Source organism: Heloderma suspectum, chromosome 2 (genome assembly GCF_057233095.1).
Source record: "Heloderma suspectum isolate Gila_16-S chromosome 2, 16-S_ref, whole genome shotgun sequence".
NCBI lineage: Eukaryota > Metazoa > Chordata > Lepidosauria > Squamata > Helodermatidae > Heloderma > Heloderma suspectum.
The window spans coordinates 42,612,952-42,629,076 of NC_139459.1; the positions used below are offsets into that span (position 1 = coordinate 42,612,952).

Below are 16,125 nucleotides of genomic sequence, written 5' to 3' on the forward strand. Positions count from 1 at the left end.
TCCCAAAGGAGACAGCCCACCTACACATATTATTGTTAAATACATTTTTAAAACTCTGACATGCTTCAGAGTGACACATTTAGTATCACATGTACTTTGGCCCAGACAATTCTATTTGCTGTTAATATGAAACATTTTGGACAAAAATCCAATCATCTAGTTTATTGTTTAGCCTTATACTTATTGCTTTAGAGAACTCAAAGTGCTTCACACACATTATCTCAGTAAGCCTTACAACAGCTATGTAAGTTAGGCCATTATTATTATCCACATATAGCGAACAGGGAGCTGAGAATGGGAGCTTGCCAAAGGCTGCCTTCTGAGTTCACAGCATAGGCAAGGTTTGAACTGAGGGCTTCTGCTTCATAGCTCAATCTTTTAGGCTTTTAGAGCCAGTGTGGTGTAGTGGCTAGAGTGCTGGACTGGGAGTCAGGAGATCCGAGTTCCAGTCCCCGCTCGGCCATGGAAGTTCACTGGGTGACTTTGGGCCAGTCACAGACTCTCAGCCCAACCCACCTCACAGGGTGGTTGTTGTGAGAATAAAATGGAGGAGGAGGATTATGAATGCTGCCTTGGGTTCCTTAAGGAGGAAAAAGGCGGGATATAAACATCATACATACACACATACATACAAACTAGGCTGCTATCCTATACACACTCATCTGAGAGAAAGTCCCATATTGGGACCTACTTCTGAGTGCATGTACATAGGATTGCAATGTTAGTCACTAACTTCTAGGAACCAGTGTCTCCACTCATTTGCAATGAATACTGCCTTAATATTCTATCCATTTCTCTTCCCAGTGTCAATGGACCAGTCATTCTAGGTACCATAAGTAGACAGCATCTATTTTAAATGTAAATGTTGTGCCGAAAAAATACTTTTTTATTGTTTTCCCTGTGAGCAGTTTATCTCTTCCAAGCTGAAGCAGAAAAGCCTGAGAGGAGGACATAGCTCTTTGCAATTCATCACTCCAAAGAGAGTCTTAACCTACTTTGTTGATGTTTTGACTGCTGTTTTATATTTTAGTGAGAAGCTAGATATGGAGAAGTGCAAGTGAATTATTAACTAACTACAAATATGGGATTTTTGACCTCTTTGGCTAGCTGTGCTCTAAGAAATTTAAACATATGTTTTCCTGAAGCTTCAAACAGTAACGCATTGCACTAAATACCGAACCTCAGCCTGAGAGCACAGAACCTTCAAAGTTATAGTTGGGAAAAAGATCCATCTCTTTAGTTCATAATGAATTTCAATTCTTTATGTAGGCTGGTGCACATTAATCTCATACTAATTCACTTAGAATTATTTACTACTTTATGCTTTGCTTTTCTGCACTTATTACATAAACCATGCCACTTGCTTATAACCTTCATACTTTGGGATGTGTCTGCCACTTTGGGTGAAGTGGGTGATGAATTGGAGGGTGAATCACCATTAAAATAAACTTTTCATTAGTTTATGACAATTGAGGACAGCCTTGAATTGTGGATGATATTGAAATAATCTGCTCCAGAGCTTTTGAAATTCCACTTCAGTAATAATAAATGCTGCAACTGTTGCAATGTTGTGAGCATAAGCTCTGTTGTAGTTTTCTTTCACCTTGGCTCAGCACATGTGTTTTACATTTATAAAATATAAAAATACACGTCTATATGTATTTGGTAAGAAGCAATCAGCACTTCTGTCATATTGCTCACAGAGCTTAATAATAATTCAGGATTTCATGTAGTTTGCTGCATGCAAAAAATGGCACTATCTTTAATGCCAAATTCACAGTCAACAAAATAAAGTAGACCAATTTAGGTTAGTTTAGGCTAAGGCTTCAGCAAAGGAGATCGTTACCTTGTCATGGTGCTGGAGCTTGAGCACCTCAATGATGTCATGAGCTAAACTGTGAAGGGACACCCAAGGCGGGAAGGTCATGGCAGAGAGGTCAGACTAAATACAATCCCTGGGGAAGGAAACGGCAACCCTCCCCAATATTCTTGCCATGAAAACTAAATGGATCAGTACAACCAGAGATATGTCGGTATACCATCGGAAGATGGGACTCCCAGGTCGGAAGATGGTCAAAAAGCTACTGGGGAGGAACAGAGGATAAATTCAACTAGCCCCAGGTGTGATGATGCAGCTAGCTCAAAGCCGAAAGGACGGCTAGCAGCCGATGGTGCTGGTGGTGAACGATGAATCCGATGTTCTAAAGATCAATACACCATAGGAACCTGGAATGTAACATCTGTGAGCCGGGGCAAATTGGATGTGGTTATTGGGGAGATGTCAAGATTTAATACAAACATTTTGGGTGTCAGTGAACTGAAATGGACTGGAATGGGCCACTTCACATCACATGACCACCAGATCTACTACTGTGGACAAGAGGACCACAGAAGAAATGGAGTAGCCTTCATAATTAATAATAAAGTGGCTAAAGCAGTGCTCGGATACAATCCCAAAAATGACAGAATGACCTCAATTCGAATTCAGGGTAAGCCATTTAACATCACAGTGGTCCAAATATACGCCCCAACAACAGATGCTGAAGAAGCAGTAGTAGATCAGTTCTATGAGGATCTGCTACTGTCCTACTGGATAGTACGCCAAACAAAGATGTTATTTTCATTACAGGAGACTGGAATGCTAAGGTGGGTAGTCAAACGACACCTGGAATTACAGGCAAGCATGGTCTGGGAGAACAAAATGAAGCAGGACATAGGCTGATAGAATTTTGCCAAGACAACTCACTGTGCATAACTAACACTCTCTTCCAACAACCTAAGAGACGACTTTATACATGGACTTCACCAGACGGTCGACACCGAAATCAGATTGACTACTTCCTTTGTAGCCAAAGGTGGTGGACATCTATGCAGTTGGTAAAAACAAGACCTGGAGCTGATTGTAGTTCAGATCATGAACTTCTTATTGCCCAATTTAGAATCAGACTAAAGAGAATAGGGAAGACCCACAGATCAGTTAGATATGAGCTCACTAATATTCCTCATGAATATGCAGTGGAGGTGAAGAATAGTTTTAAGGGACTAGATTTAGTAGATAGGGTCCCGGGAGAACTATGGACAGAAGTTCGCAACATTGTTCAGGAGGCAGCAACAAAAAATGTCCCAAAGAAAAAGAAAAGCAAGAAGGCAAGATGGCTGTCTGCTGAGACACTGGAAGCAGCCCAAGAAAGAAGGAAAGCAAAAGGCAACAGTGATAGGGGGAGATATGCCCAATTCAATGCAAAATTCCAGAGGTTAGCCAGAAGAGGTAAGGAATTATCTTTAAACAAGCAATGCGCGTTAGCGGAAGAAGATAATAGAATAGGAAGGACAAGAGACCTCTTCCAGAAAATTAGAAACGTCAGAGGTTCATTCCAGGCAAAAATGGGTATGATCAAAAACAAAGATGGCAAGGACATAAGAGAAGCAGAAAAGATCAAGAAAAGGTGGCAAGAATATACAGAAGATCTGTATAGGAAGGATAATAATATCGCGGATAGATTTGACGGTGTGGTCAGTGAGCTAGAGCCAGACATTCTGAAGAGTGAGGTTGAATGGGCCTTAAGAAGCATTGCTAATAACAAGGCAGCAGGAGATGACGGTATCCCAGATGAACTGTTTAAAATCTTGCAAGATGATGCTGTCAAGATGATGCATGCCATATGCCAGCAAATTTGGAAAACACAAGAATGGCCAACAGACTGGAAAAAATCAACTTATATCCCCATACCAAAAAAGGGAAGCACCAAAGAATGTTCAAACTATCGAACAGTGGCACTTATTTCACATGCCAGTAAGGTAATGCTCCAGATCTTGCAAGGTAGACTCCAGCAATTCATGGAGCGAGAATTGCCAGCTGTACAAGCTGGGTTTAGAAAAGGCAGAGGAACTAGAGACCAAATTGCCAATATCCGCTGGATAATGGAGAAAGCCAGGAAGTTTCCGAAAAATATCTATTTCTGTTTTATTGACTATTCTAAAGCCTTTGACTGCGTAGATCATCACAAATTGTGGCAAGTTCTTGGTGGGATGGGGATACCAAGTCATCTTGTCTGCCACCTGAGGAATCTGTATAACGACCAAGTAGTGACGGTAAGAACAGACCATGGAACAATGGACTGGTTTAAGATTGGGAAAGGAGTACGGCAGGGTTGTATACTCTCACCCTACCTATTCAACCTGTACGCAGAACACATCATGCGACATGCTGGGCTTGATGAAGCCAAGGCTGGAGTTAAAATCGCTGGAAGAAACATTAACAATCTCAGATATGCAGATGATACCACTTTGATGGCTGAAAGTGAGGAGGAGCTGAGGAACCTTATGATGAAGGTGAAAGAAGAAAATGCAAAAGCTGGGTTGCAGTTAAACCTAAAAAAACCAAGATTATGGCAACCAGCTTGATTGAGAACTGGCAAATAGAGGGAGAAAACGTGGAGGCAGTGACAGACTTTGTCTTTCTAGGCGCAAAGATTACTGCAGACGCTGACTGCAGCCAGGAAATCAGAAGACGTTTACTTCTTGGGAGGACAGCAATGACAAATCTTGATAAAATAGTGAAGAGCAGAGACATCACACTGACAACAAAGGTCCGCATAGTTCAAGCAATGGTATTCCCCATAGTAACCTATGGCTGCAAGAGCTGGACCATAAGGAAGGCTGAGCAAAGGAAGATAGATGCTTTTGAACTGTGGTGCTGGAGGAAAATTCTGAGAGTGCCTTGGACTGCAAGAAGATCAAACCAGTCCATACTCCAGGAAATCAAGCCAGACTGCTCACTTGAGGGAATGATCTTAAAGGCAAAACTGAAGTACTTTGGCCACATCATGAGAAAACAGGATACCCTGGAGAAGATGCTGATGCTAGGGAAAGTGGAAGGCCAAAGGAAGAGGGGCCGACCAAGGGCAAGGTGGATGGATGATATTCTGGAGGTGACGTACTCGACCTTGGGGGAGCTGGGAGTGGCGACGGCCAACAGGAAGCTCTGGCGTGGGCTGGTCCATGAAGTCACGAAGAGTCGGAAGCAACTGAACAAATAAACAACAACAACAAAGCTAAGGAACTAACCAGAAATGATTTGTCAGAAACTAATTTAATTTGACATCAGCAAAAAGAATACAATCAGGAAAAGAATACAACAACAAAGAGAAAGAGAAGTCAAGGAAGAAGGAGGATCAAGGGATGGATTTAATAAACCTGGACAGGGGTTTGTAAAGTGCGCTCACACCAAAAACAGTGCTTGGCCATTTCAGACTTTCTATATTCTCAGAGATTACTACAGGAACCTATTTAATATTTCTCTGCAAGCATAGGATTCAGAAATCTGCTTATAAAAATGAAAGGTAAGATTTGCCATATTCTGTCCTTGCTATCTTATGTCCTTGATATCATAGAATCATAGAGTAGTAGGGTTGGAAGGGGCCTACAAGGCCATCGATCCAACCCCCTGCTCAATGCAGGAATCCAAGTCAGAGCATCCCCGACAGATGGCTGTCCAGCCTCGTCTTGAATGCCTCCAGTGTGGGAGAGCCTACTACCTCCCTAGGGAATTGGTTCCATTGCCATATTGCTCTAACAGTCAGGACATTTTTCCTGATGTTCAGCCGGAATCTGGCTTCCTGTAACTTGAGTCCATGATTCCGTGCCCTGCACTCTGGGATGATGGAGAAGAGATCCCAGCCTTCCTCTCTGTGACAACCTTTCAAGTACTTGAAGAGCGCTATCCTATCTCCCCTCAGTCTTCTCTTCTCAAGGCTAAACATGCCCAGTTCTTTCAGTCTCTCTACATAGGGCATTGTTTCCAGACCCCTGATCATCTTTGTTGCCCTCCTCTGAACACTCTCCAGTTTGTCTGCATCCTTCTTAAAATGTGGTGCCCAGAACTGGACACAGTACTCCAGATGAGGCCTAACCAGTGCTGAGTAGAGGGGAACTAGTACTTCCCGGGATTTGGAAGCTATGCTTCTATTAATGCAGCCCAAAAGAGCATTTGCCTTTTTTGCAGCCACATCACATTGTTGGCTCATATTCAGTTTGTGATCGACAGCAATTCCAAGATCCTTCTCGCTTGTAGTGTTGTTGAGCCTCATATCCCCCATCTTGTAACTGCGCATTTGGTTTCTTTTTCCTAGGTGCAGAACTTGGCATTTGTCCCTATTAAATGTCATTCTGTTGTTTTCTGCCCAGCGCTCCAGCCTATCAAGATCACTTTGAATTCTGTTTCTGTCTTCCAAAGTATTAGCTATCCCACTTAATTTCATGTCACCTGCAAATTTGATCAGCATTCCCTGCACCTCCTCCTCCAAGTCATTAATACAAATGTTGAAGAGCACTGGGCCCAGGACTGGGCCCAGGACTGAGCCCTGTGGTACCCCGCTCGTTACCTCTCCCCAGTTTGAGAAGATCCCATTGATAAGCACTCTTGGAGTCTGATTCTGTAGCCAACTGTGGATCCACCGGATCGTTGTTTCATCTAGCCCACTTTGAGCTAGTTTGCTCATCAGGATATCATGGGGCACTTTGTCGAAAGCTTTGCTGTTGAGGTATATTATGTCTACAGCATTCCCACAGTCCACAAGGGAGGTTACTTGATCAAAAAATGATATCACATTCATCTGGCAGGATTTGTTCTTGACAAATCCATGTTGGCTTTGAGTAATCACTGCATTGTTTTCAAGGTGCTTACAGATGGATCACTTTATCATCTGCTCCAGAATTTTCCCAGGGATGGATGTCAGACTGACTGGTCTGTAGTTCCCAGGTTCCTCCTTCTTACCCTTTTTGAAGATAGGGACAACATTAGCCCTCCTCCAGTCATATGGCACTTAACGCGTCCTCCATGATTGCTCAAAGATAATAGACTCTGAGCGTTCTTCTGCCAGTTCCTTTATTACTCTAGGATGCAGTTCATCTGGCCCTGGAGATAACTGAGCATTAGTGTGCTAGAGATGCACATTGGATGCATGAGTTCAAACCCATTGCTCAACTACATAGATTGCTGGATGGCTTTGGACAACTCATTCTCTCTCTCCACCTAACTGTCCCATTCCCACTAACACAGCTTAGAGAGATTCTCCACTTAAGAGCAAGGCTGGGGAGCTGTCCACGGTCAGGGAACAAGGTTTCTACAAGAGCAAGGGAGCTGCCCAATTATAGTCAACAGGGAGCTGAACTAGGTGAGGTGTTGCATCAACAATGGCTAGGCACAACTGAGAAACTTTATACCTACCCCTGCTGCCCCATCCCTTCCTCAATTATCAGCAGTTCCTTGATCCAGAGCAGGTGTTCATTTTGGCTCCATCCTTCTGAATAGAGCTCAGGGAATGGAGACCTTTGGCTGCAAAATAGGTACTGCACCTTCTGGTCTGGGCCTGTGCTTGGACTGATAGCCCCCTTTGCTCAGGGGGTCCTAGGGGTAAATTTGAGGATCCAAAGCTGGGAGATGGGGCCAGTCAGAGTTTGTTGGGTCATCTGAACCTATACCCTCCCTGAGCAGGACACCTTCCCAGGTGGTAATCTCGGGGGGGGGGGGGTCAGTCTCCCCTGACTCCTCTTGAGGCCCATAAGGGCTAGGGTTAGCAATGGAATTCTCCTGTGGGCTGAGGCAGGGTTGAAGCCAGCTGCTGATCATATACACATGTAAATATAACGGAATACTTGAATCAACTCCCTTAATTTTATTCACAAAATATACCCAAACATTTATTTTTTATTATCACCACACTTTAAGAAGGATGCAGACAAACTGGAGCGGGTTCAGAGGAGGGCAACAAAGATGATCAGAGAACTGGAAATAAAGCCCTATGAGGAGAGACTGAAAGAACTGGGCATGTTCAGCCTTGAGAAGAGAAGACTGAGGGGAGATATGATAGTACTCTTCAAGTACTTGAAAGGTTATCACAGAGAGGAAGGCCAGGATCTCTTCTCCATCATCCCAGAGTGCAGGACAAGGAATAATGGGCTCAAGTTACAGGAAGCCAGATTCCGGCTGAACATCAGGAAAAACTTCCTGACTGTTAGAGCAATACAACAATGGAACCAATTGCCTAAGGAGGTAGTGGGCTCTCCCACACTGGAGGCATTTAAGATGAAGCTGGACAGCCACTTGTCAGGGATGATCTGACTTGGGTTCCTGCATTGAGCAGGGGGTTGGACTCGATGGTCTTGTAGGCCCCTTCCAACCCTACTCTTCTATGATTCTATGCATTTAACATAAAATGATTTTAAGTAAATCATTAAGTTAGTTAAGGGTAGAACCCAAATATCTCTCAAAAGTCATACTCAAACATTTTTAAAAGCTCTTTCACCTATGAGATGATGATCTGTACTGTAAGATGGTTTTTCTGTAAGGTATGCTATAATACCTTACAGGTATTGCAAACAGATAGGAGATAACTAATGAAGAGGAATCTTTAAAATTAGGCATAGAGATGCAGACCTGCTGGGGTCAGAAAGGACTAGATAGTCTAATTTTTGTGACTTTGTGGCAGTTTTGTTCCTTACTTCTGCCCTCACATGGCTGATCTAGGTTTTCTTCACTGCCATAATATGTTAGCTTTGCTTCATTCCTGATGAACTGAAATGTTTCTATGAATCAAAGCTGCATACTTTATGCTTTCTGCCACCTTGTTTTCTGCCTTCATACAGGACAGCCTTTCAGTAGCAGGCCAGTAATATTGTGCTTTACAAAATGTAGATGTGGGAGAGGTGTATAATAACCGTCATCTGGGGATGACATGGACAATCCCCACCTTTGCAGACATCTCTGAGAGACGGAAATAAATATGTGTGTGGCATAAACTATAGAGAATGTAAGCTCCATGTCCATATTTAGCAAACTAAAGCTTATCAAAGCTTGCACTACCCTACATTACAGTCCTGTGGCAAATCAGTCATTTTAAGGTAAAAAAAGAAGAAAAATTTCTGGCAGGGGGAGGCTTGCATTGCTCACCACAACTGCAGACCATGTGGAAAGCTGAAGAAGGTATCTCAACCAAATGTTTCCTTATATGAGAAGCTAATTTGATACAAGAAAGCTAAGCAACCACATACCTTAATTTATACCTCTAGACCCATTTTTTAAATAATTGCCATAGAATAGTCCATATAATGTGCTCACCACAAGGGATGACAAAACTTGCCATTAAACAGAAAGCTAGGTAAATTGTGCTATTTTTCAACTGTTGGACTGAAACATTTTTCTTTTTGTTCTAGACCCACCTAGAATTCTTCACATAACTTCAAAAATAATATTTGCACTTTAGGATTATCTTGCAGAAATAATTATACATTAAACTTGGCACATAAGGTCTTTATTCACTTTGATGATATTATACAATGTGTTACATCTCTTATTTGACTGACTAAAATCATTTTTGGCAAAGATTTGTTTTTTCCCCCTCTTGTAGACTATGAATACAGAAGAGGAGCACAAACACAGACAAGATAAGGAAAGCTACCTCTGTGCAGTGTGCCTGGATGTCTACTTTAATCCTTACATGTGCTATCCATGCCACCACATCTTCTGTGAACCTTGCCTACGCACACTCGCCAAAGATAACCCAACCAGCACCCCATGTCCTCTGTGCCGTACTGCCATTGCCCAAGTTTTTTTTCAATCAGGTAAAAAGCTTTTAAAAATATACTTCATCAGTTATCGTTATTCTTACCTAATAAGTACTAGTAACCAATTACATGTCCTTTTTAAAGTAAATGTTTAGGGCTAATTAAGGACTACACTCTAAACACAATATACTGGTAACTGGGCTTGGATACTAGAAGTGAGCAGTGCTGGCAGAAAAGCAATTGGGAACATAGGTTATGGAGAGACAAGCACTTTTCATGCATGCCTCACCTCCTTCTTTCCACATAATTGGGGGAGATATAGGTTTAAGCACATGGATCTGTTGCCTTGTAGTCTAGCTTGAGCCTTAGTGATTATTAGTTTCGTACACTGAACTTCCTTAAGGTACATCCAACATATTTGTCCCATTAGACTTGACATAGCAATAGACAACATGCCAACTCTGTCTGATGGAACAGACTCAGAAAAGCATGTTGTATAAAAATCTGTGGCTACAGCAAATTTACAAGTTATTCCACAGTGTGATCTCGGTCAAAGTACTAGCGAAGAATTCAATTACCACCAAAGCACTCACCTTTCAGAGCTTTAAAGACATAGCAACACAAATCAGTCTAGCTGTAATCCATTCCTTTTTTGCTCCAGAGCTGCAACTTTTGAAATTAGAGTGTGGGTACAAGCATTATCTTACTGCGCATAGAGGTCCTACAACCCAGAGAGCTTTTTTCCTATTAAGTTTCCAGCATTAAAATCTGCAGTAACAGAGGAAAGAGTATTCAGTGTGTGTGTCTCCCCGCCCCCCCAGAGACAAGATAATATGTATTTGTGGTTCAATGGAAATTGAAGATCTAGCTCATTTATTCTGCTGTCCATTATATAGCACATTCATAGATAATCACTTGGACACTTTTTTAAAAAGGACAAGTAATTGGTCCACAAAATTCCAGAGTAATTTTTGCTGGATGGGGAAGATGTTTGTAACCCACTAAATAGCTAGCTTTTCCAAAATGGTAGCAGAAACAACTTATATGAATGTGCTGGGGAGGCAGCCTATTAATCGCAAAGGCAATGAAAAACAATAGTATTGTGAAGGAGCATTGAGGTTTCAGATGGCTTTCCTCAAGACTAGGGCCAAGGTTGGGTTATATTCTTTGCTGAGCTTGTCGCTATATGCAGTGGATGCCCTCATCTGTTGGACATCCACAAGTGGTATAATACTTCAGTAGAGCAGGAGTAGGAAACTGCTGGCCCTGCAGGGCATTCCCATCCAGTGTATCGACCTCTGCTCCTGGGCCCCACCCCCTCCTGGGCCCCGCCATGGTTTGCTGTTGTTCCACAGTGATCTTTACCACCAGCCTTCTCTCCATGGCTCCACCCACCGCCTGTGTCCTGCCACTCCTCCTTCAGCCAAGCCTCCCCATGGCACTCCCATCTCTACTGTGCTGCACGTGAGCATTCTTGTCAGAGCTTGGGCCCCATGGCCAGAACCACATTGAGCTTTGTTCCCCTCTCTCCAAGAATCTGCCATCAGCTATCCCCTTGCATCCCACCCCAAGCTCTCCTCTCTGCCCCTGCTGATGAGGCTCCCGCTGCTTTTCCTTGCAGATGGAGGAAAAGAGTGGGGGGAAGCCATTGGGGTGTGGAGCTTAGCAGGAGAAAAGGAAAGGGAAAAATCCAAAATGATGGAGGAAAAGGGGGGAAAGCACCCAAAAAGCTGAGTAGGGTGGCTGTGAGTAAAGAAGAGAAGACGGGAAGGACATGCAAGAGAAGGAAAAGTGAAAAACAGGCACAAGAAAGCCAGAAGCTAGGAGAGGAGAAAGATGGAGGGTGGCACAAAGAGAGACAGACAAAGGTAGAAGGCAAGGAGGTAGATAGGGGTTAGAACTAGAGACTGTTACAGAGCAAAGGCTATAACGAAGGAATGGAGGAGCAGAGGTGCAGCTCATGGAGCAGGAACAGAGCAGCAGAAGAAGAGAGTGAGACGTGACTCAGAAGCAAGAATGGCTGGGGGAAAGGGCAAGGGAAGAGTACCAATAACACTGGAGGAAAGTAGAGCATTTTCTCTCTCTCAAATTTATAGGATGCTTGGGGCGGGGGGATGAGAAAGAGAGAAAAAGTATTTGAAGTAATTAAGAACAGCATCAGTAGCATCTCTCTCTCTCTCTCTCTCGATTCTTGAGAGAGAGGAGTGATGATCTTAAGAGAAAGAGTGGGGTGGCTCTGCCCTTTCCACTGCCAACTCTAGCATGCAGCCCCCAGAACATGGACCCGAGAGAATGCAGCCCTTGGCAGAACAGTTGTTCCCTTCCCCTGGAATAGGGTATACATGCTCCAATTCAACACACCTATGCCTGAACAGCATATACTATGTCCCAGATCTGGGAATCATCTGAGTGAACTCGTTCTACATGAATTAGATTTTACATACATGCAACCTGTTCAAATGTTATGCCTGTGCACTGACATCTGGTATCTTCAGAAATGAGACAGGCATGTCAACCATGCTTCCACTCCCAGCTGTGAGCAGCAAAGAAATCTGAAGAGTGTCATCTAAATCAGGCCTTGATATTTTCTTTTTATGGCATGATATGTTACTTGTGCATTCTTGGATATTCTGAGATAATGTTATGACCCTTTGGGCATGCAATAAATACATTTTTAATTTTAGTAGAATTTTAGCAATATTGGAAAATAATAAATGATTTATCCTGGTTAAACTTAAGTTGGTGCTGAAATAAGGGAAATGGGAAAGAAAGTAACATTGGACTATCATTGACCTCAAACACATACTGAAATCCAAGAGTAGATGAGTATACAAAAAGTATACTGACCAAAGATACTTTGCTGCCTGAGGCAGAATAGCAAATAGGGCACACAGCCCAAGTCAAAGTATATAGTACTCAAGGCTGGCCAAGTTATTTTTAGCACCTCAGGTAGAAAATCCCTCAAACACCTATCCCTCAGAGTAAAAATATATAATAATAAACAAACAACAACTTTCTGCCCTTGTAATAATAAACAGTAATATTAATAATATGTATTATTAAATAATATATAATAAACGAACAACAACCCAGTTGGCCACTGGTGGTCTCTGTTTCTTTATTCATTGTTGAAAAATGTCTAGCTTGTATTTCTGGCTTTTACAAAATGCTCAGGGCATTTCAAACCAGGGTTTAATCCTGGTTTATTTTAACTAACTAGAAGTGTCCTCTGATGGAAGCTTCTTCCTCTGTCGGAACAAGGCTTCTATAGACCATTCTTTAATGGATTAAGGGAGCAATCCTATGGCCGCTAGACACTGTCTAGAGGGCCATAGGATATGCTCTATTCCAGGAACCAACCGACAGAGCCCGCGCTCCAAGGTGGGTTCCCGGAAATCCGACATGCCTCCTTGTCTGCGCTGCCTCAGAGGCAGTGTGGAGAAGGCCTGTCCTCCGCGCTCAGAAGACGAGCATGGAGCAACTGAAAAGGGGCGGGGCTGGGGGCAGCCCAGGGTGGGGAAAGCGGAGCTGTGCATATGACACATCCTATGTGCCATACAGCAGCTTCCTCTCCCAGTCAGCCCTCCCGCCGCTAGACAGCCGAAAATGGCTGTCTACAGAAAAAGAGCAAAGCAGGAGATGCACAGAGGGAACGATCCCCCCATGCCTCTCCTGCCTTGCTGTGGATAGGCGGTCGCCTCCAAAGTCAGAGGATTGTGCAATCTCCTTGTGCAATCCCATCGAGAGCATCTGGATCAAAATAAATGGAGCAAAGAATAAAAGGAACCTGGTGGTCAGAGTCTTCTACAGGCCACCCAACCAAGGAGAAAATGAGGATGAAACTTTTGAAAAGGAAATAGCCAATGTTTTAAGGAAGCATGATGTAGTAGTAATGGGGGACTTCAATTTCCCCAATATTTGCTGGGAGACAAATTCTGCAAAACATGGCCCCTCCAGGAAATTCCTGACTTGTGTGGTGGATAACTTCCTCCTACAGAAAGTAGAGGATTGGCTATCCTTGACTTGATCCTAACCAACAGAGATGACTGAGTGGATAAAGTAGCAGTTACAGGAACTCTGGGGGAAAGCAACCATGTTGTACTTGAGTTCTTGGTTCTAAGGGAAGCAAAAGCCAAGTGTAGTCAAACGCGTACCCTGGATTTTAGGAAAGTTTATTTTAATAAACTCAGAACAATGATCAGTAAGGTCCCATGGCAAGCGACTCTAAAAGAAAAGGAGTCCAAGAGGGTGGGAGCTTTTAAAAAAGGAGATTCTCAAGGCACATTTACAAACCATTCCAACAAGAAGAAAAGGTGGAAGACAACAGAAGAAGCCAATGTGGCTTCACAAAAAGCTTAGGGATGACCTGAAAACAAAAAAAGACATATATAGGAAGTGGAAAGAAGGCCAAGTAACAAAGAAAGAGTACAGGCAGATAGCACAGAATTGCAGGGATGGCGTCAGGAAGGCTAAAGCTGAGAACGAGCTGAGGTTAACGAGGGATGCTAAAAACAACAAAAAGGCTTTCTTCAGCTACGTGCATAGTAAAAGGCAGAGGAAAGAAATGGTGGTTCAGCTATTAAATAAGGATGGCAAAACGATAACAGATGACAAAGAAAAGGCAGAGGTGCTCAATTCCTACTTTGGCTCAGTCTTCTCCCAAAAGAGGGTCTATGACCCCCCTGGCAAAGGCAAAGTACAGGCTGAAGGGGCAGGTTTGCAGCTTGAGATCGATAGGCATAGGGTCAAGGAACACCTAATTACTTTGAATGAGTTCAAATCTCCAGGGCCAGATGAACTGCATCCTAAAGTAATAAAGGAACTGGCAGAAGAACTCTCAGAACCGCTGTCTATTCTCTTTGAGAAATCATGGAGGACGGGGGAAGTGCCAGATGACTGGAGGAGGGCTAATGTTGTCCCTCTCTTCAAAAAGGGTAAAAAGGAGGAAGCTGGGAACTACAGACCAGTCAGTCTGACATCAATCCCAGGGAAAATTCTGGAGCAGATGATAAAGCAATCCATCTGGAAGCACCTTGAAAACAATGCCATGATTACTCGAAGCCAACATGGATTTGTCAAAAACAAGTCCTGCCAGACAAATCTGATCTCATTTTTGGATCAAGTAACCTCCTTTGTAGACCGTGGGAAAGCTGTAGACATCATATACCTCAACTTCAGCAAAGCTTTCAACAAAGTCCCCCATGATCTCCTGATGAGCAAACTAGCTCAAAGTGGGCTAGATGAAACAACAATCTGGTGGATCCACAGTTGGCTACAGAATTGGACTCCAAGAGTGCTTATCAATGGGACCTTCTCAAACTGGGGAGAGATAATGAGTGGGGTACCGCAGGGCTCAGTCCTGGGCCCAGTGCTGTTCAACATTTGTATTAATGACTTGGAGGAGGTGCAGGGAATGCTGATCAAATTTGCAGAGGACACAAAATTGGGAGGGATAGCTAATACTTTGGAAGACAGAAACAAAATTCTAGGGATGTACGAAAGTCACTTACCTTTTCGCAGGGGTGATTCACGGTGGGGGGGAGGCGCTTCGCTTCTCCCCCCGAAGTTCAGGCGAGGGGGGGAGGCGTCCCGCCTCGCCCGGCTGAAATTCAGGCCGGGGGGAAGCGCCCCATCTCCCCGGCCGCGAAAGAAAAAGTTAAAAAAAAAAAAAAACGTGATAGGCTACGTAACGATTAACGTAGCCTATCACGGCTAGATTTCCAAAGTCAGCCGTGATAGGCTGTGTTAATCGTCACGTAGCCTATCACGGCTGACTTTGGAAATCTAGCCGTGATAGGCTACGTAAATCATCACGTAGCCTATCACGGGTGTGTGTTTTGTTTTGTTTTTTACTTACTTTTTTATTTTGTAATGGCGGCGGCGGCAGCCAGTCGGGAGACCGGCCCCCGCCCTCGACGAAACGCCGCCAAACCGTCGCCGGGACCCGCCGCCGAGAGGGACATTCGCTGAAGGTAAGTCCCATCCCGGGGGGGGTGGGGGGGCGGCGGAGAATTTCCGCAACACTTTCAGGGGGCAGAATGCCTCAGTGCTCGGCCTCCCAAAGATTCAGGGAGAAATTCTCCGCCATCCCTACAAAATTCAAAGTGATCTGGATAGACTGGAGCGCTGGGCAGAAAACAACAGAATGACATTTAATAGGGACAAATGCCAAGTTCTGCACCTAGGAAAAAGAAACCAAGTGCACAGTTACAAGATGGGGAATACGTGGCTCAACAACACTACAAGCGAGAAAGATCTTGGAATTGTTGATCACAAACTGAATATGAGCCAACAATGTGATGTGGCTGCAAAAAAGACAAATGCTCTTTTGGGCTGCATTAATAGAAGCATAGCTTCCAAATCCCGGGAAGTACTAGTTCCCCTCTACTCAGCACTGGTTAGGCCTCATCTGGAGTACTGTGTCCAGTTCTGGGCACCTCACTTTAAGAAGGATGCAGACAAACTGGAGAGTGTTCAGAGGAGGGCAACAAAGATGATCAGGGGACTGGAAACAATGCCCTGTGAAGAGAGACTGAAAGAACTGGGCATGTTTAGCCTTGA

The 16,125-nt window shown here is 43.7% G+C and overlaps 1 protein-coding gene across 1 annotated transcript in view; it reads left to right on the forward strand.

Annotated features, from left to right (window-relative positions):
* RNF180 (ring finger protein 180) overlaps nt 1-16,125 on the forward strand; it is a 101,007-nt gene that overhangs the window by 64,715 nt on the left and 20,167 nt on the right. Inside the window, exon 5 of the mRNA XM_084833316.1 lies at nt 9,408-9,621. Within this exon, the coding sequence (XP_084689442.1) occupies nt 9,408-9,621 (214 nt within the window). The remainder of the gene's footprint in view (nt 1-9,407; nt 9,622-16,125) is intronic.